The 27,993-nt window shown below is 54.5% G+C and overlaps 11 protein-coding genes across 11 annotated transcripts; 6 read left to right on the top strand and 5 right to left on the bottom strand.

Annotated features, from left to right (window-relative positions):
• Positions 1-7: 7 nt before the first annotated feature.
• Positions 8-1,478, top strand: BO70DRAFT_389017 (uncharacterized protein; the record flags this gene model as incomplete). Its single annotated transcript, XM_025546044.1, has 2 exons — positions 8-1,025; positions 1,103-1,478. Exons 1-2 carry the CDS (start codon positions 232-234, stop codon positions 1,476-1,478), a joined length of 1,170 nt encoding a protein of 389 aa, XP_025397046.1. The 5' UTR covers positions 8-231.
• A 97-nt stretch (positions 1,479-1,575) lies between these two features.
• BO70DRAFT_364361 (uncharacterized protein) lies at positions 1,576-2,053 on the top strand. Its single transcript, XM_025543792.1, has one exon. The coding sequence runs from the start codon at positions 1,623-1,625 to the stop codon at positions 1,815-1,817; it is 195 nt and encodes a 64-aa protein (XP_025397047.1). The 5' UTR covers positions 1,576-1,622; the 3' UTR covers positions 1,818-2,053.
• Positions 2,054-3,354: 1,301 nt separating this feature from the next.
• BO70DRAFT_319599 (uncharacterized protein) lies at positions 3,355-10,937 on the bottom strand. The gene is made up of 2 exons (XM_025540444.1): positions 9,744-10,937; positions 3,355-9,683 (listed from the first exon to the last, which is right to left on the bottom strand). Exons 1-2 carry the CDS (start codon positions 10,626-10,628, stop codon positions 3,501-3,503), a joined length of 7,068 nt encoding a protein of 2,355 aa, XP_025397048.1. The 5' UTR covers positions 10,629-10,937; the 3' UTR covers positions 3,355-3,500.
• A 203-nt stretch (positions 10,938-11,140) lies between these two features.
• BO70DRAFT_364363 (uncharacterized protein) lies at positions 11,141-11,984 on the top strand. Its single transcript, XM_025543793.1, has 3 exons — positions 11,141-11,274; positions 11,361-11,421; positions 11,502-11,984. Exons 1-3 carry the CDS (start codon positions 11,220-11,222, stop codon positions 11,599-11,601), a joined length of 216 nt encoding a protein of 71 aa, XP_025397049.1. The 5' UTR covers positions 11,141-11,219; the 3' UTR covers positions 11,602-11,984.
• Positions 11,985-12,093: 109 nt separating this feature from the next.
• On the bottom strand, positions 12,094-13,397 carry BO70DRAFT_296564 (PAPA-1-like domain-containing protein; the record flags this gene model as incomplete). Its single annotated transcript, XM_025539540.1, has 3 exons — positions 12,094-12,354; positions 12,439-12,545; positions 12,599-13,397. The coding sequence occupies 3 exons, from the start codon at positions 13,395-13,397 to the stop codon at positions 12,094-12,096; spliced, it is 1,167 nt and encodes a 388-aa protein (XP_025397050.1).
• Positions 13,398-15,099: 1,702 nt separating this feature from the next.
• Positions 15,100-16,985, top strand: BO70DRAFT_412751 (uncharacterized protein; the record flags this gene model as incomplete). The annotated part of the gene is made up of 4 exons (XM_025547319.1): positions 15,100-15,353; positions 15,407-15,915; positions 16,008-16,464; positions 16,966-16,985. The coding sequence occupies exons 1-4, from the start codon at positions 15,176-15,178 to the stop codon at positions 16,983-16,985; spliced, it is 1,164 nt and encodes a 387-aa protein (XP_025397051.1). The 5' UTR covers positions 15,100-15,175.
• A 425-nt stretch (positions 16,986-17,410) lies between these two features.
• sec31 (putative protein transport protein (SEC31)) lies at positions 17,411-22,131 on the bottom strand. The gene is made up of 7 exons (XM_025548226.1): positions 21,674-22,131; positions 21,486-21,602; positions 21,323-21,428; positions 21,032-21,265; positions 18,143-20,975; positions 17,794-18,092; positions 17,411-17,727 (listed from the first exon to the last, which is right to left on the bottom strand). The coding sequence occupies exons 1-7, from the start codon at positions 21,880-21,882 to the stop codon at positions 17,683-17,685; spliced, it is 3,843 nt and encodes a 1,280-aa protein (XP_025397052.1). The 5' UTR covers positions 21,883-22,131; the 3' UTR covers positions 17,411-17,682.
• Positions 22,132-22,391: 260 nt separating this feature from the next.
• On the top strand, positions 22,392-22,908 carry BO70DRAFT_431275 (RNA-binding protein; the record flags this gene model as incomplete). The annotated part of the gene is made up of 2 exons (XM_025548227.1): positions 22,392-22,712; positions 22,774-22,908. The coding sequence occupies 2 exons, from the start codon at positions 22,392-22,394 to the stop codon at positions 22,906-22,908; spliced, it is 456 nt and encodes a 151-aa protein (XP_025397053.1).
• Positions 22,909-23,186: 278 nt separating this feature from the next.
• Positions 23,187-23,784, bottom strand: BO70DRAFT_398730 (uncharacterized protein; the record flags this gene model as incomplete). Its single annotated transcript, XM_025546807.1, has 5 exons — positions 23,187-23,286; positions 23,391-23,403; positions 23,475-23,537; positions 23,625-23,640; positions 23,725-23,784. The coding sequence occupies 5 exons, from the start codon at positions 23,782-23,784 to the stop codon at positions 23,187-23,189; spliced, it is 252 nt and encodes an 83-aa protein (XP_025397054.1).
• A 386-nt stretch (positions 23,785-24,170) lies between these two features.
• On the top strand, positions 24,171-24,992 carry BO70DRAFT_431277 (cytochrome c oxidase subunit VIb; the record flags this gene model as incomplete). The annotated part of the gene is made up of 5 exons (XM_025548228.1): positions 24,171-24,237; positions 24,420-24,450; positions 24,528-24,609; positions 24,719-24,782; positions 24,961-24,992. The coding sequence occupies 5 exons, from the start codon at positions 24,171-24,173 to the stop codon at positions 24,990-24,992; spliced, it is 276 nt and encodes a 91-aa protein (XP_025397055.1).
• Positions 24,993-26,630: 1,638 nt separating this feature from the next.
• BO70DRAFT_296787 (putative mitochondrial dicarboxylate carrier) lies at positions 26,631-27,969 on the bottom strand (the record flags this gene model as incomplete). Its single annotated transcript, XM_025539547.1, has 4 exons — positions 26,631-27,335; positions 27,468-27,566; positions 27,743-27,747; positions 27,813-27,969. The coding sequence occupies 4 exons, from the start codon at positions 27,967-27,969 to the stop codon at positions 26,631-26,633; spliced, it is 966 nt and encodes a 321-aa protein (XP_025397056.1).
• Positions 27,970-27,993: the final 24 nt, after the last annotated feature.

The following is a 27,993-nucleotide window of genomic DNA, read 5'->3' on the forward strand; positions in this document are numbered from 1 at the left end:
TCTCTCTTTTCCGCTCTCTCTTTCTTCTCTCCCTCACTTCCTCTCTCTTCACTCTCTTCACCCCCCCTGCCACCCTCCCCTCGTTTTCTGTTCTCTTTGACATTGCCTCGTGTTTCCTCCCCGAGGCCTCTTCCGGTTCCTCTAGCCAACAGCCATCCTCTCCGATCCCCTCACGCGACGAAATAGTCGAAATACCCCTCCCCACCAACCGTACCGCACCACATCTCCACCATGACCGAGTCCCGCGACGCCGCCATCCGAGAAGCCAAGCGCTATGTCCGCGAAGTCGTCCGCAACGACTGGGCCTTCGAGCAGTCCCCCGACGCAGGCACGCCGTCCGTCGCATCGCCCGAGACGCCCGACCAAGAGGTGCTGGAATGGCGACTGCGCGAATACGACAGTTCCGGCTCCGAGCTGGAACCGCAGGCATCGCCCGCCATTGGCGCGACCAGCCAGCCACACCCGGGCTACGATGCATCAGATCTGTCCAGTCCGCTCGCAACCCCGCTGGGCGACGACTCCGAGCGACGGCGCAAGCGTCGCCGGCAGATGGAGGACGAGATGCGCTGGAACGGGGGCCTGCGCACCTGGGTCGAGCGTCGCGATGCCTGGACCGGCGCCCTCACGAAAGACGAGATCCGCGCCAGGAAATTGGCCAAACAGGCTCAGGCCTCATCCTCGGACAACCACGATCAGGGTCTCCAACGCCAGAGCGCTTCCATCCCGGCTGCCAGTCCCCCCCTCTCCGCCTCCTCGTTCAATTCGCAAACCGATCTCGCCCTCCGCACAGAAGCCTCGCTCAGCATCGCCGATGACCAGCAGCAGCAACAACAACAGCAACAACAACAACTACAACACCCCGCCTCTCACGGCGAGGAACCCTCCACCGCGGCCGAACAACCACCCCCCGCACCTCCAGCCCATCATGCCTCTTCCCCCTCAACCGACACCATGATCACCGAACCCGAACCCACCACCACCACCACCACCCCCCGCACCAATACACCGAAGAGCCCCTCATCCCCGTGGCCCCATCCCTCATCTCCAACACGAACCCCATCCGCGCGTCCATCACCCCCGCCATGTTCCCCTCGATCTACAGCAAAGTGGTCGTGCAGGGCCTGACGCCCACCGTACCCATCAACCTCGCCGACGTCACCAAGGCGATGGTCCAAGGCTGGAAAGCCGACGGCCAATGGCCCCCCAAACCCGCCAACACCAACCTCGTACTCCAGGACGATGCCACCGTGCCGAGGAAGCCCGAGGACCAATTCCAGGCTGCTACGGCTGCGGGGGCGGGGGACGCGAAACCGCCGTCGTCGCCGGAGTCGAAACGCAGGTCCGGCGTGGCGAGTGCCGTGCGCAAGGTGTTTCATTTCTCGGGGTTTCATCCGCATCATCCGTTTCATCGGCGCGGGTCGAGTAGTCAGCAGAATGAGGGGGCTGGGGCGGGGGGGGAGGGGGGCGTGGGGATTTAGGATGATTCTTGAGCTGGGGTTTGGACTGGTTGTGGTGCTTGTATTTGTTTGTAAATATGACTTGATTCCTGCTTGCTTGCTTGCTTGGCTGTTGGGGATGAATTGCTGGATCTGATCGGACCTGACCTGATGAGACGAGATGAGATGGACGTGCTTGGTTTGGCTTGGCTTGGCTTGGCTTGGTCTGGTCTGATCTGGTCTGGTCTGATTATCCTCCGTACACGGCGGGTTTCTTTGGATTTCTACATCGCTAGTACGGTTTCCCTCGGTGTTACAGATGAATGGATGGACAGACGGACGGATGCATCTGCATCAGTGATGAGATGCTTGCTAGTCTAGGCTGGCGAGTGACTGACTGATTGAGGCAGTCAGTGGGTCAGTGAGTGAGTGAGTACTATGTAATGTGTTATGCATGTATGTCTGCTTGAAAATTGCATGATGGGGGTCATCATATCTGTTTCTGTGGGATCCTGCGGTTGTTTTTCTAGGGTGGTGGGTTGTCTGGTTGTCTGTGTATGTTGGCTATTTGCTTGGTGGTGGGATCTAGGCTATTGGGGTGTAGATCTACTTACCACCTACTACCTACTACCTACTAATTATCTATCGGGAACCTAATATCCATGCATTCATTATACATAACTCAATCACATGGCTGGTAGTGGTTATCATGTTATGAATTTTTAGATAGTCACTAGAGAAAACTTGTATATACTTACTAGGTCAATTGCCCTATCCTGGATAGTCTGCGAAGATATACCTAGTACCACATGATGAGACATATTCCCTGCTACAGTTTATTCACCAAAGACCCTCCCCTTCCCCCCCTCTCCTTTTACCAACAGCCACCCCACCAAGTACGAAATTCGATAACCCAAGATATCTCCTGTGTATACAGCTCCCGAGCATAACTAGCCAAGAGCCACAGCCACAGCCACAGAGCAAAAAAAAAAAAAAAGAAAAAAAAAAAGAAAAAAAAAAAAAAAACAAGGTCGCAAAGCACATGATCCATCTCTAGCAACCACGAGCCACGGGGCGACACCCCCGATCAAAGCACGCAGCAACCAAGGAGCGAAGCAACGAGGGACCAAACCGAATCAAAGGATGACTATATGTAAGGCAGTGGGGCGCCGGGACCAGGTGAAGCGTTTTGATGTACAAAGGCTGGCTAGTGGCAAGGGGTCTGGGGGGTAAACCTCATGTTTCGGGACGGGTTTATATATGGTGACGTCCGAGTTGGGAGCTGAGGGTACTTACTCGCCTGGAACATCCATGGTGTAGGGCAGGAGGAGATGACACCTCCGTCTTTGATCAATATGATGATGGTTTGCCTAGTAGGGATCGTTTGCGGTTACACGCGCGCGCAAAGTATAAGCGGGCACTGGTGAGGGGGGGGGGGGGCGGCGGCGGAAAAGACATAGTACTTATTTAATTAGTTACTGCCCTTGGTCTCGGGACCTGAAGTCGGCTGCTCAACTCTACTCGGTATAAGAAAGCTGCAGTGGTTACAGGCAGGAACGAACTAAGCACCAGGTAATGCAGAGTATATCATAACATAACTGGTTCCAATTTCACTAGCTGTGGCAATCAGATACGTACATACACTGCCAGAATATGCAGTCTCTTCTTACAAACGCCATACCCAAACCCACACCATAACTATGAGAACAGAACCAGACCCAATCTAGAAAAAACCAGCAGACCAAGCATCTCTAATTCGCTCAATCATGACATGATTAAATAAGTAAAATTCTATCTATATAAAACTCCAATCCAGAATAGGCAGCCTTAGCTAGCTATGCAACCGTACACATCCAATGCAACACACAACATGCTATATCAAAAGACTAAGGAACATAATGCAGGTGGGTGGGTAGATAGGTGAAGATATCCGGGGGCGTATACCATCAATCAATGCATACATAACCAACACACAGAACCGTAACACCTTCGAAAAAAAAAACCATATAGCTATAGCCAGCTATACCCATGCACTCTCAACTATCATCGACATCGTCATCGTCATCAAGAGCAAAGATCAAGTGTATACAACACATCGACCCCATACCCATGCCCATACTCCAGACCACGTTGCGCATCGACATCAGAAGAAAGCGAAGGAAGAAGATCCAGCCCGCGTACCACATCCAAGAACTCAGTAACAGCAGACCCAAACACCTGATCTGGCGGCTGCTTCAGCTCCGCGGCGACAGGAGGCTGGATATCGATTTCCTGCGGCTGATAGCCGCCGCGACGGGTGAAGTAGTATTTGCGCTGGTGGCGGGACCAGCTTTCTGCAATATAGGAGCGGAGTTCGCGGCTTGCGGAGAGGCGGAGGTCAGGGAAGAAGGGTGGGGTGGTGAAAGTGGTGATTGTGGGGAGGGATGGGATGGGGTCTGCGTTGAAGGGTTCGGGAGAGAGGCTGTCGGGGTCTGTGGTCGAGAGGATGAAGGTGTGGAACGTGTGGAGTTGGGAGAGGATTCGTTCGTCGAGATCGGTTGCACGGTCGATGTAGTCGATGATGGGGAGGGCGGAGGTGATCATTTTGAGGAGGGAGGCGGCGGTAGTGGCGACTGCCGGGTCGGTGAGTGCGTCCGTCGTGATGAATGAGAGAGCGGTATACGAGGTTTGGAAGACGGAGGTGAAGATATTCAGGACGGATGCAACACATGAAGGGTCGGTGGAGTCGATGTTGAAGAGGAGGTCCTTGAGAACGAGGGAAATGGTCTGGATAATAGGACGACTCAGGATCCAGCAGGCTGGGTTGCTCAACGAAGCTTCAAGGTATGCCGGAAAGACGGCCTGCAGTAGGGTGGCTCTCAGGGTGGGCTTCTCAGGGAGACCAGACTCGTACGTATCTGCAATAGATGCGTGGAGTTGATTGACAAGATAATCCTGCTGTCCGTCAACTGCCGCTCGCTCGGATACGCTCTGAATGAATATGATAAGCGTCTTGGCGACTTTCTCGGACGACAGTTTCGGCTCATAGCTCTTCAATCGGGCCACGATATAGGTCGGGTCCCCGGAGGGCAGAGGGAATGAGGCAGGATCAGTAAAGAACGAGTCGATAGGACAGATATCCCGGCTGTGCTGCTGCAGGAACCCGACTATTCTGTGTACAAAGTCGACGTAGGCGCCTTGGGCGCTAGCTGCACCGCTACCCAGCTCTTGATAGTTTGCCTTCATCGCCGACATCATATTCTGGATGATCTCCCTGTATTCCTGCTTTGTACTCGAGAGCTCTCGAGCCCCTATGTCTTCCAGTCCTTGAAGGTGCGCACGCATGTTGGCCAGGAGACTTGATATGAGAGACACCCGACGGTGGCTGAGATCCTCCAGGGTAATCGTATATCCTTTTTGTTCCCTGACGAAAGGAAGATTCTGAAGCAGGGGCTCAGTCCCTTCCTGATTCAACAAAGCTTCTGTAAGACGGTGCTGGAATTTCAACATCGACACCCGTTCTACCAAACTGGACATCCACATCCCGATCGTTTGGACTTTACATTCGGTTGTAAACTTGGTATCCTTCTCAATGCAACTAGCCAAGAACAGAGGTGTGAACTTCCTTGTCTGTATAGTCAAACGAAGTGACGTCCAGGAGTCACCGTTATATGGACTGAGATAGCTGTCCCAGTGTCGCAGACCATGCTTGACAAGGGTATGTGCAACAGAGGTCCAGCAGTCAACAACCTTCAGCAGAATCGCATCCTCGGGACAGTAATCTTCACCGAAGCAGTTGGATATCAGCCGAAACACAGCCGGATGAAACACTTCTTCTACATGCACGATTTCCGGTGGTGCTGGAGGAGACTCATCATACACGGCCGCGATATCGGCCCAATCTCCATACTCCTGGCTGTCTTCGTCGACCGCAAGAGGAGCATTTGCCACAGGGGCATTTGCCTCTTCAGCCGCCGGCGTCAAATTGCACTTGTTAATATACGCAATGATCACCTGTAGAGTCTCAGAGACAGTCGTATTCACCCGAGCAACCCTGGGATTGAAAAGTGTCAGTAACGCTTTGACCGGTGCTCCCGAGACAAGCTTCTGAGCATGTTGCACTGTCGGCGCTGACTGAACCGCACTTTGCAGGCCATTCAACGCAGTTTTCAGTAAAGACTCAATCTGCCGTTGATTCTGGGCAATTGTCCTCTCAATCAACTGATCCGAGAACTTGTTATCCGCAGTGTTCTGCGCTTCAACTTCCTGGCGCGCAAGTGCATGCTGTTTCAGCAACTCCGTGACGAAATAGCAATGCCAGTCAGCGAATGCTTCAAGTCCAGACACATCCTCGTCCGTCGAGAGCTTAAAGCGGATAAGCCTGCCCCATGACCGAAGGCTGATATTGCAGGTTTCGCGATGGGAGCTGGCGGGGTGGACGAGATTCTTGATCGTCTCGAGGCGAGGCCGACATCCGTCAGGCACAGCGTAGTATAGTGTACACAACAGATCGTGATGGTTCCTCAATGCATCCAAGTCGGTTTGGTGTATGGGCTTTTCTTTTGGATACACGCGGCCGTGGTTTGGTAGTAGGCGCCATGCGAAGTTCCGAACCTTCTTCTTGTCATAGGCCTTCGATAAGTACCGCAATCCACTCGCGATGATTTTCAGCAGGATATGAAAGCAGGGGTCGCCGGGCTGCACTTCCAAAGATGGGTTCCTGTCCAACTCATCTAGAAAGGCAGGAGATTTAAAACTCTCCTCCTGCTTCAGATTGTACAGAGTATACCTGGCAAAGAAATCGTAGAGAGTATCGAGGATTGGCTTGCAATCCCGCCAGCCCCATCCAGTAATGAGATGAAAGCACCTATGTAACAAAGCCCTGCAGTACTTGTAGTATGAGACAGGCTGCGTCGCCGATGTAGCATCATAGCTCTCTAGCACCGGACGAAGCAACATTTTGATGACGGGCCAATTGCCATTGCCCTGCCAAAATCGGGATCCCACACGGGCAATGCCAGAGGCATCGAACTCGTCCAAAGGGAGTGTGGTGAATATGCAGGGCCAGACTCCCTCCAGCCGGCTGACATCTGTTGATTCAATATCCTTGTCTGGTATTGAATAAGTCTCGGTCAGAAGACCTTCCAAGCGTTTATCAACACCACGTAGTACGTGTCGAACAGTAACATACGCCTCAACAGCACATTGGCCCCTCTGGATCCCTGCATCGCGTCGTTCAGAGGAATCCATATCTGTAAGGAATCTGCGGATGTTTGCCTGTCCCAACGGGCTTGAGATGACTGCGATGGCTTGCTTAGAGGCGTTGTCCAATGATTCCATTACTAATTTGGCAAGGGCGTCATCGACAAGTTCATGTTCGGCAACCCGGAGCACTTGGTAGGTGAACACCGTGTTATATGAACAGATCGCTGCGAAAAGCTCCATCTCACGCTCAGTCTTTGGCACCAACATTGACAGCGCATCACAAAGCTTGCAGACAAGACTATGGGCTCGTGTCACAAACCCCGTCCTGTCGATAGGGTCGATAAAAGACAAAATATTAGTAACATACTTGACCACAGACCTATACAGGCTGCCGCCATGCTTTTCGGGGCTTTCAACAGGAGACTCCGTCGAGTCCACATCGTTCTTTTCAAACCACTCAATCATCCTGTCGAAAACCGTCCCCAACTCCGAAGAGACAGTGTCATTCCATGCCCCCCAACGAAAACCCATATCTCCAACCCTGATTGAGAGAAGGCCAGCATCTGCGTCAAGGTTGCGCTTCAGGACATCAAGCGAGCGAGAAAACTCCCCGCTCCCAAGAAATGTGGTTTCGTGGAAATAAGTCCCTGTGTACAGGGGAACGATGTTGAATTCTATACTATATGAAATTTGAAAACCATGCAACGCGCCCACCGAAGTGCGAGTGGGCATGTCCTGCCATTGGGGCGTAACGTCGGTCAGTTCTATCACCGGGATTTGATCAGGGACTGCAGTGATTTGGAGCCGCTTGGGCGGCCGTTTTTTCAGCTGGCGTCGGGGTTGGGTTTGATCATTGCTGTTTTCCGGCTTCTTGGGGGGTCGACTTGTGTCTTTATGCTGAGCGCCAGTAGGAGTCGAACTGCGGCTTGAGATGAAACGATCCAAAACCAAGTTGCCTCGTTGGACTTCCGGTAGGCGTTTACGTCGATAATCGCGATTGAGCAGAGATAAAGATTTTTGAAAGGACGAGGCCGATACAGGCTTGCCTCTGGGATTTTCCACCTCGAGCATCGCAGGTCGCGGGTCTCGCCGCTTTAGTGTTGAGATGGCAAGGTTCCTTTGAACAACCCATTTATTATTGGCTCGCTGCTTCGCCTGTTGTGTTGGCATGGGGTGTGTAACAGCCTTGGGGGTTTGATCCGGATCATGCGCATCTGCATTGGGAGTTTTTTCACTAGCTTCCCCATGGTGAGGCGCCGGTGAAGCATCAGTCATGTATTCAGTCACCCTTCTATCTCTCGTACGCTGGAAGACAGCCGGTCTATTTGTAGAGAGGGCAATGAGCGGTTGTCGACGAGAAGGTTTGGCCTGTGGCCGTGGCTGTGGCTGCGGCAATTGTGTCTGTTTAAGACGACCAGATCGCCATTCCCGTAATGAACTATTGGCATCCTCTGTATCCACATGGGAACTCAGGTTGAAGACCTTCCGCGAGGGGCTTCGCCTTCCCCTATCCTGACGGGAACGTGCTTGCCTTGCAGCAATCCTCAGAAATTGCGGCTGCGTATTGCGAGGCCGAGAGGCAACGTCCGGGGCATCCAAAATTCCAAGCTTGGGCAGAGAGGGTCTAGGCGCACTGGGTCGAGGCCGCTTCTGTTTTTGGGTCCCATAGACATGATCGGTGATTCGTGCTTGTTTCTTGAGGCGAGTTCGTTTGGGTGCACCAGCAGACCGAACACTGTCCGTCTCGAACGTGGGCCGTTTCTTTGCCTGCTTTGGGGCTCTAGGTCCTGAAGGGCCACGGGGCATAGGTGGGAACATGTAATCGATGCGATTGTCTTCTGGAATATCGAGGCCAATATCAACATCTTCGTTATCAAACTCTGGAATGCCAAATTGGGCGAGTAATTGGCGTGAAGCATTGTCTTTGATGTCATGGCCTCTGCTGTCTCTATCCTCGCTCTCATCGCCACTGTCTGAATCTGCAAGCTGTCTTAGCGATGTGAGATGCGCGCTGGATCTTGAAGCTTTCGAGGTGGCGTTCTTTTTCGTGATTTTCTGAGCAACTCCTTTGGCGTTTTCCCTTGCCAAAACCCTTTCGCGCTGTTGTGTAGCACTCGTACGTTCTTCTTGCTTCCTTTGGTCTAATCGTAGCCATGACGCTGGTAGCACACCCTTTATGCGGCGTTGGTATCTCCTAACAGCAGCGTCATCTTGGTCTTGGTTGTCATCCACCTCGATTGCATCTTCGGCCTCAGAATTTGGCTCCGTCTGGGTCCCCTCCATATGAATATCTTCGGGGCCATCATCTGCCTCAGACCAGTCCATGGAATCCACATCTTGCGGGGCATTAGTCTGTTCCGGCTCCACATTCGTTGTAGTTGACGACGGTGTGAAGCCAGGAAGAAAGCGGAACACGTTGGAAGGCTCCATTGGAGGCGAGGAGATAATATTTTCCTCTGAACGTGGTGGGCTGGGAACATGGGCGGTTGAACGCTTTGGCGAAGGATTCTGAATCACTACCCTCGGCTGCGGGTATTGTGTTTGAGGGGGGCGGTCATTCTGAGGCTTGGAAATTTTGCGCCTCTTAGATTGGCGGCCGGTAAGGATACGCGGAGATTCGCCCAGTTGTGGAGAGCCATGTCGTGAATGTTCAGGCGAGCCCCTGAAATGCCTTTTCTCCGATAACCGACAAAACTCTACCGGAGATGATGGCGGAAACTGAAAATCGGTTCCAAAGCTGTCTGAAATCGGTTCAGCGCCATCGACATAGCCTTTGTTCTGACTCTCGCTGGCTGCGGGGGGAGGTAGGTCGTATTGAGCACGCACAGGCTTGACGCCTCGTGCGCGCATCAGACCCCTGTACTTTGCATCCTCCAGCATGTAAGGATGTAGCTGGATGGCTTTGCGCTCTCGCAGAGATCTTCGTGCTGGCTGTGACATCTCCTGTAGAACTTCCTCTGGGATGTCGATAGTTTGTAGCAGTTGCTCCATGATATCCTCTGTTGGCTCCTCGGGTTGTTTCTGCCCACCTTGACCACTCTCGTCCACATCCGCAGTCACACCCTTATCCATATCCCCATCCCCAGCCCCATTTTCATTCACATCCTCGCCCCCATCCCCAACCAAACGCAGAGAATCAACAGACGACAAGGGCGACGATGGAGACGAAACATCGTCCATCTCGTACTCCTTCTCCTCCTGCTGTTGCTGTTGCGGCTGAGGCTGAGGCTGCGGCTGCGTCTGAGTATCGCGCTTTGCCCTCGAGTAGACATGGGACGGTTTCTTTGGGAGTCGGTGACCCCACTGCAACTCATCCTCGGAGCTTGGCATATCCCACATCGTGCCATTATCCTCAGCCCGCGGGGTGGCATCATCGGCAGCAGCGTTCATCGGTTCTGAGGATTGCGCGCGATGCAAACGAGAGTCGTCGGTTTTTGTACCGGCGCGAGGAGTCTCCCCATCCTCCGGGAGTGTCGACAAGGGCATATCGAGATCGGCAGCACCATGGGAAGGATCATTCATCTGTTCTGGGGAGTGTTTAGGCATTTGAGAGTCCACAGCGTTTTCACCGGCGCGAGGAGTCACCTCGCGCTCCGGAGGTTCCAATCCCAACAAGGGCGGATCGAGTCCGACACCATCATCGGCAGTATTTGACGGAAGCACAGGAGGGAGTTGCAGTTCGATCTTTTCAACCTGTTCAGGCTGAACAGATTCCTGTGTAGGGATCGAAGGAGTCACAGGGCGATTGTAGTCGACATTGTCGTCCTGAGGAGCATGTGCATGTACTTGTACATCCTCATCCGGTTGTCGTTGTCCTTCACCTTCATCCCTCCCATCCAACGAAGATCGTTCCCCCTCCACTCCCACCACCACCTCAACCGCAACCGCAACCGCGGCAGTCGAATCCCCAACATCCTCGCTCAGCTTCCTGCTCTCCTGGCTATCCAGTCCAACCTCCGAGTCCGAGTCCGAATCCGGTACAAATCCTCGCTCCCGCCATGATTCCATTTGTGTTGTCGGCGCGGATGGCCCATTTCTCTTAGATGGTCATATCATCTCATGACCTCGGGGCGCACGTAGGACAGGACACACCAGAACACACACACACACGCTGGTTGATAGAATAGATAATGTAATGTGTGCTAATGTGTGCTTTGCGGAAAGAAAAACTGCGTTGCGTATGTGACCGGTCAACTGGGTGGCGCGCGAGTGAGTGATCCACCGACCAACCGGCGACTGGGCCCTTAGGTAGTACTAAAGTAAGTAAATCTGATTAATTGTCCCGGTAGTGGTGGGTGGTGGGTGGGTGGTTGGTTGGTGGACTGGGTGGTTTGGTCGATTCGACGCGTCGGAAATGTGGGGGGGGGGGAGGAAGGAGACGCGACGGGACGGACGGGGCTTAAAGTGGTAAAGTGAAAGTCTGGCGCCGTTTTGGCGATGCGAGGCCGCGGCGGCGGCCGGGCTGGTCTTGGCTTCGTCACTAGTACTATTGTTGCTCCGGACATGGAGTTGCAGTTGCAGTTACAGTCAGCGCCCGCTCACGTCTTCGCCTCTCCACCACCTTATTAACCCTCATCAACCGCGAAACTCACCAGCATCATGAGTCGGAATCTATTTCCCGCGGTCTTGGCCATCGGTCTGGGGGTGTGGACGGGTAAGTGCGAGGATTCCAATGCTCAGTTGCGGGATAGTTTTGGGATGGCCACAGTTTGCTAATCGGTGCGTTTGCTGGGTGTGCAGGATTCCATACCTTCCAGCCGGCCTTCCAGGAAGCGCAAGAAGCGAAAGATAGAGAGTCGGTGTACGTTGTCAGCTGCCGGATACCTTGATTGACACTGGGCGTTATGTTCTGGACTGATCGGTGGGAAATTGGATAAATAGGAGGACGCAACATGCGGAGCCGTCGCAAGGTCAGAAGACCGATCATGACCAGCCTTCTAAGCCTACTTCGAATGGGGAGACAGGCAAGCCGTCGGTATAGATGAGGTAGGCAGACCATGGAAAGGACTAGATATGGGTTCAGGGATGCGAATGGCTTGCGTTCGCCAGGGTGCCGATGGCCGGACTCGGACGAGGCTTATAGGAAGCGCTCGTCTTTGGGGTCGAATACCGGTTGAGCACCGCGGAGTTGGTGGGATGCAGCAAGCAGTATACAGGCAGCCAAAGGCTACGCTGATAACCCCTGGGGTAGCTGCAGACTTGAAACCCCCGAACTATAAGTGCGACTCGACTACATATAGAACCCTCGTCATATTGCACATACAATCAACCAGCTCCTAGCCCGCGCCAGTGAGCGGCAAATGAAGTATGACGGAAATCTACATCTTGGCCGGCAAGCACTGAAAATGCAATAAGATATTTAACCCATTCTGAAAATGTTCATCCGTTACCCAAGTACACTATGCCTATGCCCTTCCTATGGAGACATTTCCCAAACGCCCAGTCCAGATGCGCCCGTAATCCATCGGATCAACTAAACCTCTTGCACGAGCTTGCCAGAGCCATTGCCTCCCAAAGCACCAAAGGCACGGCCCGCGGGCATGCCCAGCCACTCCTCTGGCACGCCTACCCTGCTGCCCTCGCGGCCACTCACCCATCTCGCCATCACCGGGTCCGCTTTTTCGACTTCCTGGCCTTCCTGCTCGCCAGAGCCCCCTTCGCCGGCCTCGCCAGCTGGAATGCGGCCTCGTCTCTTGGGGGCCTGCTTCCGTAGAAGCCTGTTGATGGTATCCATCTGTATTTCTTCGTTAGCATCGGGACAAAAACAGGCCATATGCCAGATATCAACTGGCTTTATCCATTAAATCAAGAGACATACCTTCTCCTCCTCGTTTCGCTTTTCACTCAGGTTCTTCCTTCGACGGGCCATCTCCGCACGACGCATAGCACGCTCCTCCGCGGTCAGGTGCTTCTTGATCTGCGGTTCTGTTTCATTGTCAGACCTATGCTGTCAAACCCATCACGGAATCTCGACTCACCCATGGGAAGTTGCAAAAAGTCGTTGCCCAGGTTTCCTCTTTGCCGTTTGGTCATCCGGGTTAAATCGGTGCCCGGTTCATCATCATCACTATCCAACTCGTCTTCCTCCTCTTCCAGATCCTCTGCGCCGTTGATATTGGCCAGCATACTTTCGTCCTGGTCGTCTGGCTCGCCTTCAGCATCCGACTCCAGCTCCGAGAGCTCCTCGTCGTCATCGTCGTCGTCGTCTTCCTCCTCCTCATTCTCCAACTCCATTTCCTTCGCCTCTACGCTCTTTGCTGACTTTGCTGGGGGCGCTGCCGCTGCCGCGGCTTTCGCATGCCTTCTGGGCATTGGCGGCTGGGGCGGTGCATCATCCATGTCCAAATCGCCATCGGCGTCTACATCGTCGTCATCTTCTCCGGGGGCGTCTTCGTCATCGACCTCATCTTCCTCTTGGTCTTCCAGGTCATCTTCATCGCTCGTATCCACCTCGACGAGCTTCTTCCGAGGTCTACTAGTGCGGGGTCCCGTTATGATGGGGTTTTCCGTAAAGACGTTGACCGAGCGTCTAGTTGACGCACCGCTCCGAGTGCTACCACCGGTAACCTCGCGGAGTTTATTCGATGGCATCTTGACAGTCAGATGGATCGACCTCTTGGAATCTCCGTTCAATCCCGACGGGGCTCGGTGGACCGTCACGGCTGGGACTAAAGCGGCAGCCCGGGTGACTCTCGTGGGCCTGGCGCTTGTGTTAGCATCCATGCTCGGTTGATCATCCCGCCCAGCGCGAGACCGTAGAGAGCGACGCAAAGACATCGTGAGCAGAGAACCACCGCAGCGGCAAGGATAGAATAGCAGAGGCACGACCACGAAATTTAAAATCGCTTTAACAGCACGGAGGAAAGATGCGGATGGCGCGATGAGCAAATAAATAGAATTGCCCGACGGACACCACCGGGGAAAAAGCAAACAAAGACAGTTGGGGAGAGCAAAACTTAAAGGCCGCGGCGGTGATGAGGGAGGATGGGAAGGAAGGGAAGAGGAGGAGGAACAATGGGGCCGCTGGGATGATGATGACGGAGGATCCCAGGATACGCTGGAGGGGGAGAGGGGGAGGGGAGAGGGGAAAGAGAGGGTGTGTGAGGGAGTGAATGAGCGCATCTGGAGAAGGTCGCGAAGGCAGAAGGGCAGCAGCAGCAGCAGCAGCAGCAGCGCCAGACCAGCATCATCCACCGCTAAGAATGACTACGTGGGCCAGTGTTCAGGATGAGCCATGCACTCCGGAAAGGCACAGGACCTCCACCCCTATCATCACTCTGACGGACGCCACTGGAACCTCCCACGGAGCCAATGGGAGCATTCTGACCCCAGATGTCCAGGGCGATGGAGGAATCAGAGACCCGGTGCCTCCAACGGCGCTGCCGTATCTCGCGCAACCCCGAGGGGCCCTGGCCCAGCAGGGGTTTCCCACTCTTCAAAGGCGGGTTCCAGGCAATTAAAAGGGGGCGGCGCAACGGTGCAACAATTCAACAGTTCTCATCCGAGATTTGGCAGGATGGAGGAAGGAGAGATGGGGGATTGGGAGGGCAGAGCAGAGGGCGAGGGATATAGCCAGAGTTGGACAATACGAGGGAGAGGGAGAGGGCGACTCACCGTGTAGTAGCAGTGGCAGTGAATGCAACCCGAGTAAGACCTGGGCTGAGACAGCAAAGTTACTGCCTGGGGACGGCAGTAGCAGTGGAAGTCGAAAGGTACCGGGGGATGAGGTGACAGTGAGCGGTCCGCGTGCGGGTATGATGAGTGAGTACCTGATGGAGCGATCGATAGCAATTGGAATAACGAGCTGAAATGAAATGAAGAACCGTCTTGCGCCTGCCTTACTTGGCTGGCGAGTCCCCGGTGGCCACCGCAAAGGCAGGCACCCGTTCTGCCAGGCGGTGGGTATTCTCGGCCCATTGTCTGGTCTCTCTGGTATCAACTCAACAATCGAGGGATCCTGCGGAGTACTACGCTGTACTATTCATCACTTTTCTCAGAAAACCTGGGTTGAGATACAAAATACAGTGGCGATGGACTGGTCAATTGGGGGCTTTCGGGTGTAACACCAGGGGAGGAAACCCAGCTCTGTACTCCGATCAGCCCATGTCCCAGACATCAAACAATAACTACATTCCAGGGCAATCTAATTGCAGATAGTCGCAATAGCATCAAACTAGCACCGGAGCAGTAAGATAGATCGATAGATAGCCACTCTGCTAAGCATCCCAGCACCTAAGATGATCAAGAAAATAAGCTAGTCCTCTCCACATGGCAGGCCATAATCTTAATTAATTCCAACTAATTATATCTATACCCCTCTGCCGTCTTGTCTTACCAGAAATACCACTGTACAACGTTGTACCATAGTGGCCGTACCGCGCCCATACATACATGCATACAGCCGAGGTCGGACAACAGCGCCGCCGCCGCTCATCGAGCCGTAGCGTCTTCCCTCCTCACTCACATGGCCCGACGCTTCTCCTCATCCTCCTCCCCCACTCTCTCTCTCTCTCGGCCACTTCCCTACAATTCAATTCAACCTGCCAGACACCATCATGGCTGACTCTAAGCCCAAGCCACCCTCAATTCCCTCATGGCAGCAGGCCAACGCCAAATCCAATGACTCGACTTCCACCTCCACCTCCACCTCCACCTCATCGCCGACCTCCGATGAGCCCTCACGGTCTACGCTCGTCGAGCAAGCAGCCAAGTTCCTCCAGGATGACTCCATCCGTGACGCCCCACCGATCGCAAAGTGACCTTCTTGCAAACGAAGGGGCTTCGAGAAGACGAGATCAACACGCTGCTGGGCTTATCGCCCACCCCGGAGGAGACAACTAGTACGACCGAGGATGCGAAGACCGCTTCCCCAGATAGCACTTCTACGAGCACCGACTCAGCTTCTCCGACAAGCAGCACCCTCCAGGCTTCTCCCCAACCCTCTTTCTCATCCTCCACCACTTCTGCACCAGAATCTGCACCAGCAGCCACAGCCTCATCTTCAACACCAACCCCAACAAGCACCCCCAAAACCAACACCACCCGCGACATGCCCCCGATCATCACCTATCCCGAATTCCTCACCACACCCACCCAACCCCCACCCCTCGTCACTCTCCGCAGCGTCCTCTACACTCTCTACGGCGCAGCCGGCCTCAGCGCGAGCCTATACGGCGCGAGCGAATTCCTAATAAAGCCAATGCTCGCGAACCTAACCTCAGCCCGACAAGAGCTGGCCTCCACCGCAACCCTGAACCTGCAAAGGCTCAACGAGAAGCTCGAGAAAACCGTCTCCGTGATCCCCGCCAGCCTGCAGACCCCCAAACCCACCTCCGACACCCCACCACCTCCGATGACACCGAATCCATAACCTCGGACCCAACAGAGCTCTTCCACCGCGACATAGCAACCCAAACCACAACCTCCGACTTCGCCCCAACCACCTCCATCCCCTCCCTCCCATCCACCCAAGACACACAAGCCTCCACCCCAACAGCAAAGGTATTAGCACACACCACCCGTCTCGAATCCATCACCTCGCAGCTCCGTGACTTCTCGTCCACAGAGAAAGATTCCAGCGCGTTCGACGACTCCCTGCGCACGCGGCTGAACGAGCTACACCATTATCTGGATGGGCTGATCTACGCGAAAGCCGGGTTCAATCCGCTAGCCGGATACGGGGCGTATAGTACGCCCGGGATTGAATCGGGGGGTGGAGCGGCGACGGGCGTGGGGAAGGGCGAAGAGGATGCGATTGCGGGGTTCCGGGCGGAGATTCGGGGCGTGAAGGGGGCGATGTTGAGCGCGAGAAACTTTCCGGCGGGGAGAGGGGGGAGGGTGGGGGGTGGGGGTTGGGGAGGTAGATAGATAGGATAGGATAGGATAGGGAGGAGAGGAGAGGAGAGGAGAGGAAGAGAAGACAAGACGTATATGATGTTATATATGTGGGAGGTAAGAGGTATTTGAATATCTAGGATTCCTGATATACGTACCTATCTACGGTATGGAATGATAGTTCCTTATCTTCAATCTCATGTAATTGGGTAACTATATGAAAATAATGTATAACAATAACCAGCCCAGACAAGCATATCCGCATCTGGATAGAGACATCATCCACCCACCCACTCACCCAAGCCAAATAACTGCAATCCATTTCCAAAAAAAAACCCCCTTACAACCATCCCCTACCTAGAACCTCAACCCATCAACTCAACAAACCATCATGTTATGTCATATACAATGCACATCACAACACAAGACAACACCACCACCACCACCACCACCACCACCATCACCCAGCAGACAAAATTCCAAATGAGCGCTTATAATGGAGGTTTATTAGGTGGGTTAGTGAGGGAGTGAGGGAGTGAGTGAGTGAGTAAGTAAGGAAGAAAGAAAGGGAGGGAGGGAGGGAGGCACTGGCGCTCTCATAGTAGAAGCAAAGCAGATCTCAAGCAAGCGAGCATCCAAACCGTCTGGTCTGTCTGTTGACAAGCATCCATTGATTATGGGATAAATATTAAACCCAATCCATACTACAGGCATAACATAGTTAGGAAAGGATTGAAACAGACACGCAGTTAGATCCAGATTCAGATCCAAATCCAGATCCAGACCAAGCACCCACACCCACATCCACGCCCAAAATACAACAAAAAACCTAGGTATGCAATGCATCATTAATCTATAGTGAACGAGTATATACTGTAGTATAATCTACTCAAACCACTCTTTAATAAAATAAATGGTCAACAGCATCATATCAACAGCAGAAAAAACATAGTTATAACATTGACATATGAAGAAGCAATAATTCTTAAGATAATTTTAATTTCAGCAACCCTCAACCCAACCCAACACAACCCAACCCAACCCAATCAGAACCGGGAACAGGGACAGGGGCACATATAAATAATCGGTAATGGGCATTGGACCAGTACAGTAAAGCAGCAATAACCCTAGGTAAGGTAAGGTAGAAGACGGAATCTTTCCTTTACATACAACTCATAAACGTTTTTGAGCCCCATACATGGTCTCTCTCATGTCACGCGTTACGAATCTACGGAGTGGCACGACTCATGCTGATGAGGCGCTTCACACCGACCTGTTATGGTATTAGAAATTGGGTTGGAGGGAAAGAAGAGGGGAGGGGAGGGGATGGAAGGCTCACCATCCAGTTGCCACACTCGTCGTTCCGGTTCGTCATGATGTCAATGTGGATCGTCCGGGCAGTTTCGTAGTCGCGCGCCTGGATGGCGCGGGCGAGCTCGGCCATGTCAGCGACGGTATTGGGCCGAAGCAGATCCTCGTTGTTGAGGTGGTCGAACAGAATGCTCAACCGCCGTTCGGCATCATCGACCTGTGCCTTGAAGGAAGACGGGGCGCGGGACTTCACGCGCTGCATGTCTGCGCTGAGAATCTCGTAGACGGGCATCGCGTCGGCAGGGATGTGAGAACGATCGCCCGCAGCTGTACGGGATTAGTTAGGACAACCGAAGTGGTGCGGCGGCATCACTTACGGTACTTGGGCGCTACAGGCGCAGGCTTTCTCTGCGACGAGGCCGTGCTGGGCCGGGAGCTAGGAGCAGCCTGGGGCGGCGGGGCGTGCTGCAGCGGCTGCGCGTGTGGCGGAGGAGTACCCGAGACATACTGACCCGCTACCGGGGGCTGAACCGGAGGCTGAGCGGCATACGGAGAGGCAGCCGCCTGAGGAGGGGGGGGGATAGGAGCACGCGTCTGCAGTTGAGGGCTGGCAGCCTGGGCAGCCGGGCTAGGGGCATAACGGTTCGAGGGTGGCGGCACGGTAGGCGGTGCGTTGTATGGAGAAGGGCCCCGAGGAACAGCCGGCACACCCATCGTGGAGGCCATGGGAGGAGACTGGGTCAAAGAAGCGTAGGGGTTGACCGGGGGAGGCATGGCAGCCGAAGCCGGGGCGACCGGTGGCGACGTTATACGCGGGGGAGGGGCAGTGCCCTTGGGCGGAGGGGGAACTGAAGGTGCCCGCTGGCCGATCGGGGTTCCGGCTGGGGGAGGGCCCTGGGCAATAGGAGGGGAGTTGACAAACGGCGAGGCGATCGGAGCGGCAACAGCAGCAGCAGGGGTTGATCTGCGTGGCGCCGGCGTTTTGGCGAAGCCTTCCGGCAAGTCGTTCCACGAGGGGAGGTTTGTAGCGGTGGTGTACGTGGTGATAGCAGGAGACTGGTTGGTAGCCCGTGGAGGCGGGGGCACAGCACCGCCTAGGGGCTGAGCACCATAAGCAGGTGCCTGGGGTGCTTGATATCCTGCAGGCGTGTAGCCGCTACCGCCAGCCGGTGCGTATGGGTTGGCAGGCCGTGCCGGTGCCGCAGCAGCAGTGGGAGGAGCGTAAGGGTTGGCAGCGGCAGCTGGAGGGGCGTACGGGTTGGGGGCAGCGGCCGCCGCGGCAGCCGGGGCATAGGGGTTCGGGGCGGCGGCGGAACCAGCAGCGGCAGGAGGAGCATAGGCGCTCGCAGCAGGAGCTGCTGTAACCGGCGAGTAAGCCCTCTGGGGCTGGAAGGCGTTGGGCTGCGGCAGAGGCTTGTTCAGGGCTGCCCTGCTCACGGGAGCAGCTGCCTGAGTCCTCTGAGGAGTAGCAGCCTGTCTCGTGGCCAACTTGATCCGGTTCCGTGCGATCTCAGCCTCGGGGTGCTTCTCTGGAACAAGGTCAAGGTACGCCTGCGCCACTTGGAGACGACCATGCGTGGCAACAACATCGGCATACTCGATGTACTTGTCGTACAAAGTGCTGAGCTTCCAGTCCGACTCCTTGGTACGTTCGGTGTCCTGGAACTTGGTAACTTGGCGGAAGATTGTCACCTTCTCGATGAGTGCCTGCAGAGCGCGGACGTGAATGGAGAAGGCCGAGTCGTCGGCGGCCGTGTCAATGGCCTTCTGTTCGTTCTCACGAAGCTCCTCGATCCAGATCGCAACAACCTTCTCCAGCTTGGAACCGGCCAAGAAGCAGAAGGAGGCGTCCTTGCGGAGTGCCTTGTTGTCAGTGTTGCGGAGTTCCTCCTCCAGACGGTCACCAAGAGCCTCGCACAGGTCAGCAAACTCCTTCTCTTCGGAAAAGGTGCAGAGCGCCGCCATAACCTCCTTCCAGTTAGACAGGTCGGCATTGTAGACGACGTCCCAGAGGTTCTTGCCGACGATGGAGGCGAGCAAGCGCACGTAGTTAGGGCTGTTGGTCTGCTTTTGGAAATAATGCTCTTGGGCCTTCTCAATGCACTTGGGACCTCCGCAGATCGCAATCATGAAAGCGTCGGACAGACGGTCTTCCTTGAGGGCGACGTCAAGAGCCTTGTTGAAGTCACCCAGCAGCAAAGCCTTGGTGATGCCCTTGTCGGCCTCGGTCTCTTCGCCATTGAAGATATGGAAGGGGTTGTTGGTCTTGGCTCCCTTGGATGCAGCCAGGTCAGACAAGAAGTTGTCCGCCTCGGGGTTGGCGTCAAACATCGATTGCAGGCGTCTGTGCTTCTTGGCGCCCGACCCGCGGGACTCCTTCGCTGCCTCTCCGTTGACTTCTTCCTCCCTATCCAGTCCAAGCTTAGCCAGGCTATCAGCAGCTTCGTCGGCGCGGTCGGCAAAGCCGAGGTATTCAACCAGGCCCTTGCGGGGGTCGGCCGAGATCAAGGCCTCAATGACCTTCCAGTCGGCCTTCTCCTCATCGCTGGGTGCGTTGGCAGCTCTGGTTTCACAGATGCTCCGCAGATCACCGTCCTTGAGGGCGCTTTCGAAGGTCTCCGTCGACTTTCCAACGGCTTCATCAACCTCAAAGGGGCTGATCTTGACCTTGGACGCACGCTGACCCTTCTCGATCAGGTTGACCGAGACCACCCGGCCTCCGAAGCCGAAGGTAGCACCGCAGGGCCTCTCGAGCCACTTGGGGGTCTTGGGCAACGAGAAGCTCGAGACCTGAGGCTGAGTCTGTGCCTTGGCGAAGAAGTCTTCACCGTCCAAAGCCTGGTTCTGGTCGGCGATAGCCTGGGCGGCTTCGGTGCCCGTATTCTGGATAGTCTGAATGGAGATTCTTCCGTCGAACGAAGCGGTGGCGAAAAAGTTGGGGTTGTGGGGGTTCCAGCGAGTCTGGAAGGTCCAATTTGTAACGACGGGGAATTCGCCATAGGCATGTCCTGTTTGTGGGTTCCAGCACATGGTGCGGTTGTCTTTTCCGGATGAGAGGAGCAGATCGGGATCCTGGGCACACCAGGAGAGCGACAAGACGCCGGACTCGTGGCCGCGGAGGGTCCTTTCCGGGGCGTGTGAGTTACGGAGATCCCAGACGCAGATCAGAGGGTCGGACTCGAGAGGTGTCGCAGTAACAAGTTTGGTGGGCTATGCCGCGTTAGACCTAAACCGATGACCTTGGATAATAGCATTGGGCTCCATACCTTCTCCGGGTCCCAGGCCACAGCACTGACAGCTTTCCTACCCATGTTGTTGAGCGTCAAGCTCTCCTTCTTCGTCTTGACATCCCAGACTGTCACGAAGCCCGCACTGCTACCGGTGACCAGAATGTGTGCAACCTTCTTGTTCCAATCCAGGCACTCAATATCGTCTGCGCGGGCCGCCGTGCCGCCGAGTCGGGAAGGATTCGCGATATTGTTCAAGTCGGAGATGTAAAGCTGTTGTCCATCATGAGCATCACAGTACCATAGTAGTCTTCACCTTGTGTAGCCTACCTCGCCCTTTGAGCCACCGGTTGCCAGCAAGTTCGAGTGCTTGGGGTTGAACTGGAGAGCCTTGATAGCCCCTGAATGTTTGTTGGTCCTCGAGATGACGGCATCACTTGCAGACAGTCAGCCAATTGTGAGGTCCCTGCAAACTGCCTTTCCACGGACTCACCTGGATCCGTTCAGCAGCTTGTCAGCATCCCATAGATCCAACGAGCCGTTCTCCAAGGCACCGGCTATGACACCCCGCGAGCTATCGTCGGATTCCGTCCATGCGAGGTCATTGAAGCTATCCGCAAGATCCAGTCAGCACATCCATCTCACTTATCTCCACAATTCAAAAAGACGAAGGTCATATACCCAGAGTCCGTATCAATCTTAGCAGCCGGCTGCAGCTCCCCACCAGCCTCGTGGCGGCCGAGGGCCAGATCCCAGAGCTCCAGACATGTCTGATTGGAGAAGTCGACGTCGACGGCACCGGCGCGAGTACCAGTAGCGATCAGGGGCGAAGCGGCCCCGGGAGACCAGGCGAAAGTGGCCGTCCGGGGGATCTCCCTCAGACGTACCATGTTGACGGGGGAAAATGAGCGGCAAGGGAAAGGAACGGTATAGATTAGGAGAGAACCGGACTTGGAATTAGGAGGGTCTGGCACCAGGTAAGGTCATAGAATAAGCGGAGCGGGGGATGGAAAGAAGACCGGGGGTGTACAGAAGAACCCAAACGCGGACAGGAGCAACAGAAACGTCCGAAAAAGACCTCCCCTCTCTTACTTACTGAAGAACCGAGGGGTGCATGTAAGTGGCCAAGTATGCGATCGAGGGCGTCACTGCAATCAACCAAGTGTCCTCCTGGCGGTGCTCGGGGTGGGCGGCCACTGAGGCCGCCCCCTAAACCGCTTTGGGCCCTCGCCAAAACACCGCCCGGGGGCCCGCACGTGATATCAGGTTGGGCGGTTCCTCCGGCGAAAGTCTAGGCACTCTGGTCTTGAGGCAGGTCCCTCTTCCTCCCCCGCGTGACGTCTTCCATCGTCCATCCCTCCTTTTCCCTTTTCCCTTTCCCCCTTTCGACACCCAGACTATGAGCGAAAAGGCCCGTTTAAAATGCACCATCTACGTGGGAGGTCTTGACCAGGCCGTCACCATGCAGACGCTGGCCGAGGCCTTCGTGCCCTTTGGGGAAGTCGTCGACATCACCCTCCCCAAACCGGATCTGCCCAACTCGAACGACGCCCACCGCGGGTTCGGATACGTGGAGTTCGACCTGCCCGAGGATGCTAAGGAGGCGATCGACAACATGGATGGGAGCGAACTGTACGGGCGGACGATCAAGGTGGCTGCCGCCAAGCCGCAGAAGGACAGCAACGAGGGACTCGGCAGCAAGACGGCTATCTGGGAACAGGTGCGCGGGAAGACCTTCTGGGCCGTTACGGATCATTGGCTAACTACAAGCGACATTACAGGAGGGCTACTTGGCCAAATACGCCGTCAGCGAAGAAGACAAGCTGGGAGCCGAAGACGGGCAGGCGGACGGAGAACGTCAAGACCCCATGCAGGGACTGGAAGAGCTGGACGTGGCGGGACCCAAGCCAGAATGAGCACGATCACGCCAGGGGAATTGGCGAAACGGGAGAGAAAGCTAGAAGCGGCGACAGTAATATTGCGTGCGATATTACCCGATCAGAACAGCCGTACTATATACACACGCGCTCCAACCCTGAGCCTGAGATTTTCCGAGCTTTCCATTCTTCCGCCGCGGCGCGACACGCCCCTCGACTACCCGACTCCCCCAAGAATGATACAGATCGCCGACAAAATCAAACAAAGAATCGCCCATTGCAATTTGGATCAAATCATCAAATGTGATGGTACATCCTTAGTGGTCACGCTCCTCGGGGCTGTTGCGGTACAGACGGAGGGTCTTGTCGGACAGGAGCTTGTGGGTGCTGGAGTAGATGGCAGCACCGACGGCGACACTAATGGGACTGCGTCAGCGGGAGCACCGGACTGGGGGGGGAAGGGGGGTAGGGGAGTCTGGTTGTCATCTAGAAAACCGTAGGACATGAGGAAATGAACATACGCAAGGACCACGCCTGTAGTATTTAAGAAGAGATGGTTAGCCACGTCGTCAGTCAATGGCAGCGAGTTCTTATCAGCGACGTACCGAGGGGGATCAACTCCGGGGGGACTCTCTTCAGAGTGCGCAGACGCTGAGAGATAGTGTGGGCTAGAAGCCTCGCGTTAGTCCAAAGCCATGATCCACCACAATCCAACATCAATCAATCTCCCATTGCGCATCCGGGGAACCCCATACCGCTGTGGTTTTCCTTCTGCAACGTCTGTCAGCCATCATGCAACCGGCCAGGCTAATTTTTCCCCAAGGCCACCCCAACACAAGCACGGAGACAACTCACAGGAGCAGGAAAAGCGAAGGGCCGGGAGGCCTGCATGCGCAGGACACGAGTAGGGAACATGGCGAAGAGTGGTGAGGGAGGTAGTGGGTGGGTGTGGTCTCGAGGTGGGATGGGCAAGATCGGGAAGTGGTGACGGAAGTCTGAGCTTGGGAAGGGGAGGTCAGTGACAGTCGGGTTTCCTTAGGTAAGGCAGGCAAGGTTCGGGTGGTGTTTAGGAAACCTTGGCGCATGAGTGGCTCGCTAGCCTGAGGCGGTCACTCGAACTCGACCCGGCTTCACGGCTTCACGGGTCATTCCACTCCAACCTTACCGGCGCAGAACCTCCCCTCTTCCCCCAATTCCCTCCACCTCTTCGACCCCAGTCCTCCACCCCCCTCACTCACCCCCCTCGCCAACCCCCTCCTCCCCAGTCCCCTCAACAAGGTCAACTCCTTTCAATCGCCAAAATGGGTGCCATTCCTGAGTACGACCCCGAGGAGCCCGTCGAGACCAAGCCCTTCAAGTTCGTGACAGGTGAGCTTTCCCTGGGCCCATTGGCGCCGAAATGCGATATGTGAAAACAGAGGTCAATGGCTAACTATTTCGCAGCTGGTACGTCTTACTTTACTCTAGGTTTAGGAGCCATTGGGTCGCCTTCGTGGTCGAGATTTTTCTTCTCTCGCCGTGCGTTGGCTGACATGACAACCGTTGATTAGGCTATGACGCCCGTTTCCCCCAGCAGAACCAGTACGTGATACTTCAAGCTAGGCCCTATCTAGCTCAGATTATACCCTACCTGATGGACTCAACTAATACCTTCTCAGGACCAAGCACTGCTGGCAGAACTACGTCGACTACCACAAGTGTGTCACCGCTAAGGGCGAGGACTTCCGCCCATGCCGCCAGGTACATATCCACCACCACCGCCATATACCTACCTACCTATATACCCATCCAACAACCACACGCACCGAACAAAGCCAATTCTACAGCCAATGCTAACCACCCACAACAGTTCTACCACGCCTTCCGCTCTCTCTGCCCCAAGGCCTGGACCGACAGATGGGACGGCCAGCGCGGTACGTATAAAGTCCCACCCAATCACGCACCCCCAATTACAAACCCTACCTACCTACCTACCTCCCTCTCTCCCTATATACCTCTCTCCCATCTACTTCCCTTCCTCCATTCCCCCTTCCCCCCTACATATGCACACCCAGGCAAATTCAAGCACCACCCGACTAACACCCAAGACAGAAGCCGGCAACTTCCCCGCCCGTCTGGAGTAAACGTGTGCCCCCGCGATTGCTGATGCTGATTGGTGACTGAGCTGGGCTGAACTGAATGGATTGGATTGAATTTTTGTGTTGTTTTCGTGGTGTCAAACGTGTACTCTACCCATACCTTGATGCAGCGGGGAATTGATACAGATCCGGACTCCCTCCCCGGAGGCTGGATAGACGGCTAGCCGGGGGGAGGGAGATGGGTGTATGTATATAGACTCGCGTAGTTGGAATCGATTGTGCGCATGTCTGTCAATCTGGTATGGTGTTGGTATCTGTGATGTAGGCTTGCTGTGTGTTGTGTGTTGTGTGCCGTGTGCTATGTACCAGGGTTGATTGGCCGTGCTGCTACTCATATTAATATCTGAGTGTCTAGGTACCTACCTACCTACCTACCTACCTACGGTAAGTACCTGGATATTTCTGGTTTGTTCCTTTCGTCCGGTGGACATGGGTAAATTAATACTTCGTACCTCTTGATAACAGTAACTAGGGTAGGTAGTTAACGGCTGTCAGGCAATGATGTCGATCTGATCTGATCTCATCTCATCTCATCTCATCTCATGTCGTCCAATCAGATTTAATCTGATTTAATCAGCTGCTCATCTCTCTCGACACAAACTCCACCCTACCTACGTATATATAGTACCTACCCACCATACTCACCGGCGAAATATATTCTTCACAACTGCAATGATACAGTATAAAACAGCTCAACCTCTAACATCCATCCCATCTATTCCAGGACTCAGGAAATAGCTATATCCAACCTAATTGCGATCAGACGAATTCGTGGTATCTATCCTATCGGTTTTGGCTTCAGATGAATCACTGTCTAGGTAGTACTTAAGTACTATATGCATAGGGTATAGGGAACAGGCTAGCTGTATATCCGTCAGCACATCTAACTAAAAGCATACAAAAGTGTGCCAGAATGTCGGTTTCAGTAAATGTGTCGTCCCGTTCCTCTTCCCCGGAAAGGTCTCCAGATCAAAGGTCTTGGCATATTAGTTGAGATGAGAGAGAGAAAAAGAGAGAGAAAGAAAGAGAGAAAGAAAGAAAGAAAGAAAGAGAGAAAGGGTATCTGGATCTAATCTCAGTCTATTTGATTAGCCAAACGGGCTTTTCATCCATCCATCCATCTATCCATCCATCCATCATCTCAACCCATCTACCCCTCAGGAAAAGCAGACAGCCACACAGACCCAGACCCAAACCGGGTGACAGGACAGGACAGGACAGGACAGGATAGGCCAAGTATCCAACAACTCAGCCCAAACAATAAAAAAAAAGAAAAAGGGAAACGGTGGTGGTCTATATTATATACAAAAGATCATATAATGACGATCCAAAATCAGCATCAAAATCAAAATGAAATCAAACAAGACTTTTGTCCTTCCGGTAATGCTTCGCCAATTGAGATCACGAATGAGATGTAACCAACCAACCAACAAACAAACAAAAAAGAAAAAAAAGAAGCAGCAGCAGCAGTCGCCGCCGCCGCCGTCTAAAAAGCCAACGATCTAAGAACTTGAGGCGGATATTATATCAAGACAAGATCCTGGAGAAGATCAAGAAAAAAGAAGAAACCAAAGTCAAAGAAGATGAAAAGAGTAGGAAAGGAAAGGAGTAGACAGCACAAGTCTACGCCTTATGCGCCTCATCGGGAATCCCCCTCAAGAGGCGATAAAGCTTCTTATGCTCCTCCAAGAACAAGAACGTGGCGATAGTATGCGGTCCCAAACGCATAAAACTGGGCACCCAGCCACGGAACGCCCACGCGAAGCCCTCCTTGCGATAGATATCACGGAGGAGGCCGAGAATACTCTGCCCACGGCTCTCAGCGGGGGAAGCAGTCATAACGCGGGTCTTGATGACATCGACGGGGCTGCAGACGGTTGTCGCGACAAAGCCAGCCATGAAGGAGGCCGTGAAGTGCGTGCCCAGGTTATCCGACATGCTGAGGCGGTCGATACACAGCCGCTTGAAGGTATCGTAGGTGGTCAATTGGGAGGCTGTCATGAGGACGGCGCGGGTGGAGTTTGGCCAGACGCCGCGGAACAGGCTGGCGGGACCTTCGGTGCGCGTCATGGTGACCAGCCCGTGGAGCGCGTGGCGGTAGTTGCGCCGTTGGGCCGGAGGGAGCGCGGCGTCCGATTGCATGCGCACGTTCAGCACATCGGCCGGGTTGCCGGCTACGCCGCCGATGAAGCCGGAGGCGCAGGCGATTCCGAGCAGAGTGAGCAGGCTCGGGGGCGCGGAGGGTGAGGTGAAGTGGTTTTTGAGTTCCTCGTAGATGCCGAATCGCGTCGTCGAGTAGGTCATTTGTCGGAGGATGGCGGCGGATAACTATACACATAGGTCTGGATTAGCAGCCATCCCAATTCAGCAGCCCAGTCCCCGAACAATTTGCCAATTGTCGTTGAACAAAGCACTTCTTGCAAAGAAGCAATCAAACAAAAAAAGCAAGCAATCACATACCCCGCTATAAACCCCCAGGATCCCATCACTCTTCAAAATATGCGCGAAAGTCCCCACCATGTTCGTCGGGGCACCAGGCCCGCGAGTTTGCAGACGGACCTAATAAATAAAATTCATCGTCAATGGCCGTCCGTTGATGCGCGTCTTGCGTGCGTCTGGAGATAACGGGGAAAAGGAACGAAGATAGATCGATAAGGAGACGGGACGACGATGCTTCGATTTCGACCCGGGGAGGGGAGGAGAAGGGGGAGGGAGTGAATTCAATAATTAATTACCTTCACTATACATCAGCCAGACATTAGCATTTTTCCCACGAGGGCCGGAAATGAGAAAATTAGAGCTTACCAAGATCCAAAGGATGCGTAACGGCAGCCGCAAAGCAAGACGCCGAACCACCAAACCAAAAAGGATAGTGAACTTTTTTTGCGGTCGCAGTCCGCGGAGGAGGAGGAGGAGGCTGCGAGGCCTCCAACTTGGCGCTGCTTGCCATGGTGGTGGACATTCCAGCGGAGGGGAGAGGGGGGAG

Source organism: Aspergillus heteromorphus, assembly GCF_003184545.1.
Source record: "Aspergillus heteromorphus CBS 117.55 chromosome Unknown BO70scaffold_23, whole genome shotgun sequence".
Taxonomy (NCBI): domain Eukaryota; kingdom Fungi; phylum Ascomycota; class Eurotiomycetes; order Eurotiales; family Aspergillaceae; genus Aspergillus; species Aspergillus heteromorphus.

What these genes read in the sequence shown, in the direction of transcription:
- BO70DRAFT_364361 (XM_025543792.1), top strand. Translation starts at nt 1,623, where the DNA reads ATGGACGTGCTTGGTTTGGCTTGGCTTGGCTTGGCTTGGTCTGGTCTG.
- BO70DRAFT_319599 (XM_025540444.1), bottom strand. Translation starts at nt 10,628, where the DNA reads ATGGAATCATGGCGGGAGCGAGGATTTGTACCGGATTCGGACTCGGAC. An exon ending in CTGTTGATTCTCTGCGTTTG is followed by an intron (nt 9,684 to 9,743) that starts GTTGGGGATGGG and finishes GATATGGATAAG; the next exon opens with GGTGTGACTGCGGATGTGGA.
- BO70DRAFT_364363 (XM_025543793.1), top strand. Translation starts at nt 11,220, where the DNA reads ATGAGTCGGAATCTATTTCCCGCGGTCTTGGCCATCGGTCTGGGGGTG. An exon ending in CGGTCTGGGGGTGTGGACGG is followed by an intron (nt 11,275 to 11,360) that starts GTAAGTGCGAGG and finishes CTGGGTGTGCAG; the next exon opens with GATTCCATACCTTCCAGCCG. An exon ending in GCGAAAGATAGAGAGTCGGT is followed by an intron (nt 11,422 to 11,501) that starts GTACGTTGTCAG and finishes TTGGATAAATAG; the next exon opens with GAGGACGCAACATGCGGAGC.
- sec31 (XM_025548226.1), bottom strand. Translation starts at nt 21,882, where the DNA reads ATGGTACGTCTGAGGGAGATCCCCCGGACGGCCACTTTCGCCTGGTCT. An exon ending in AAGATTGATACGGACTCTGG is followed by an intron (nt 21,603 to 21,673) that starts GTATATGACCTT and finishes TCTTGCGGATAG; the next exon opens with CTTCAATGACCTCGCATGGA. An exon ending in GCCTGTAGCGCCCAAGTACC is followed by an intron (nt 18,093 to 18,142) that starts GTAAGTGATGCC and finishes AATCCCGTACAG; the next exon opens with CTGCGGGCGATCGTTCTCAC.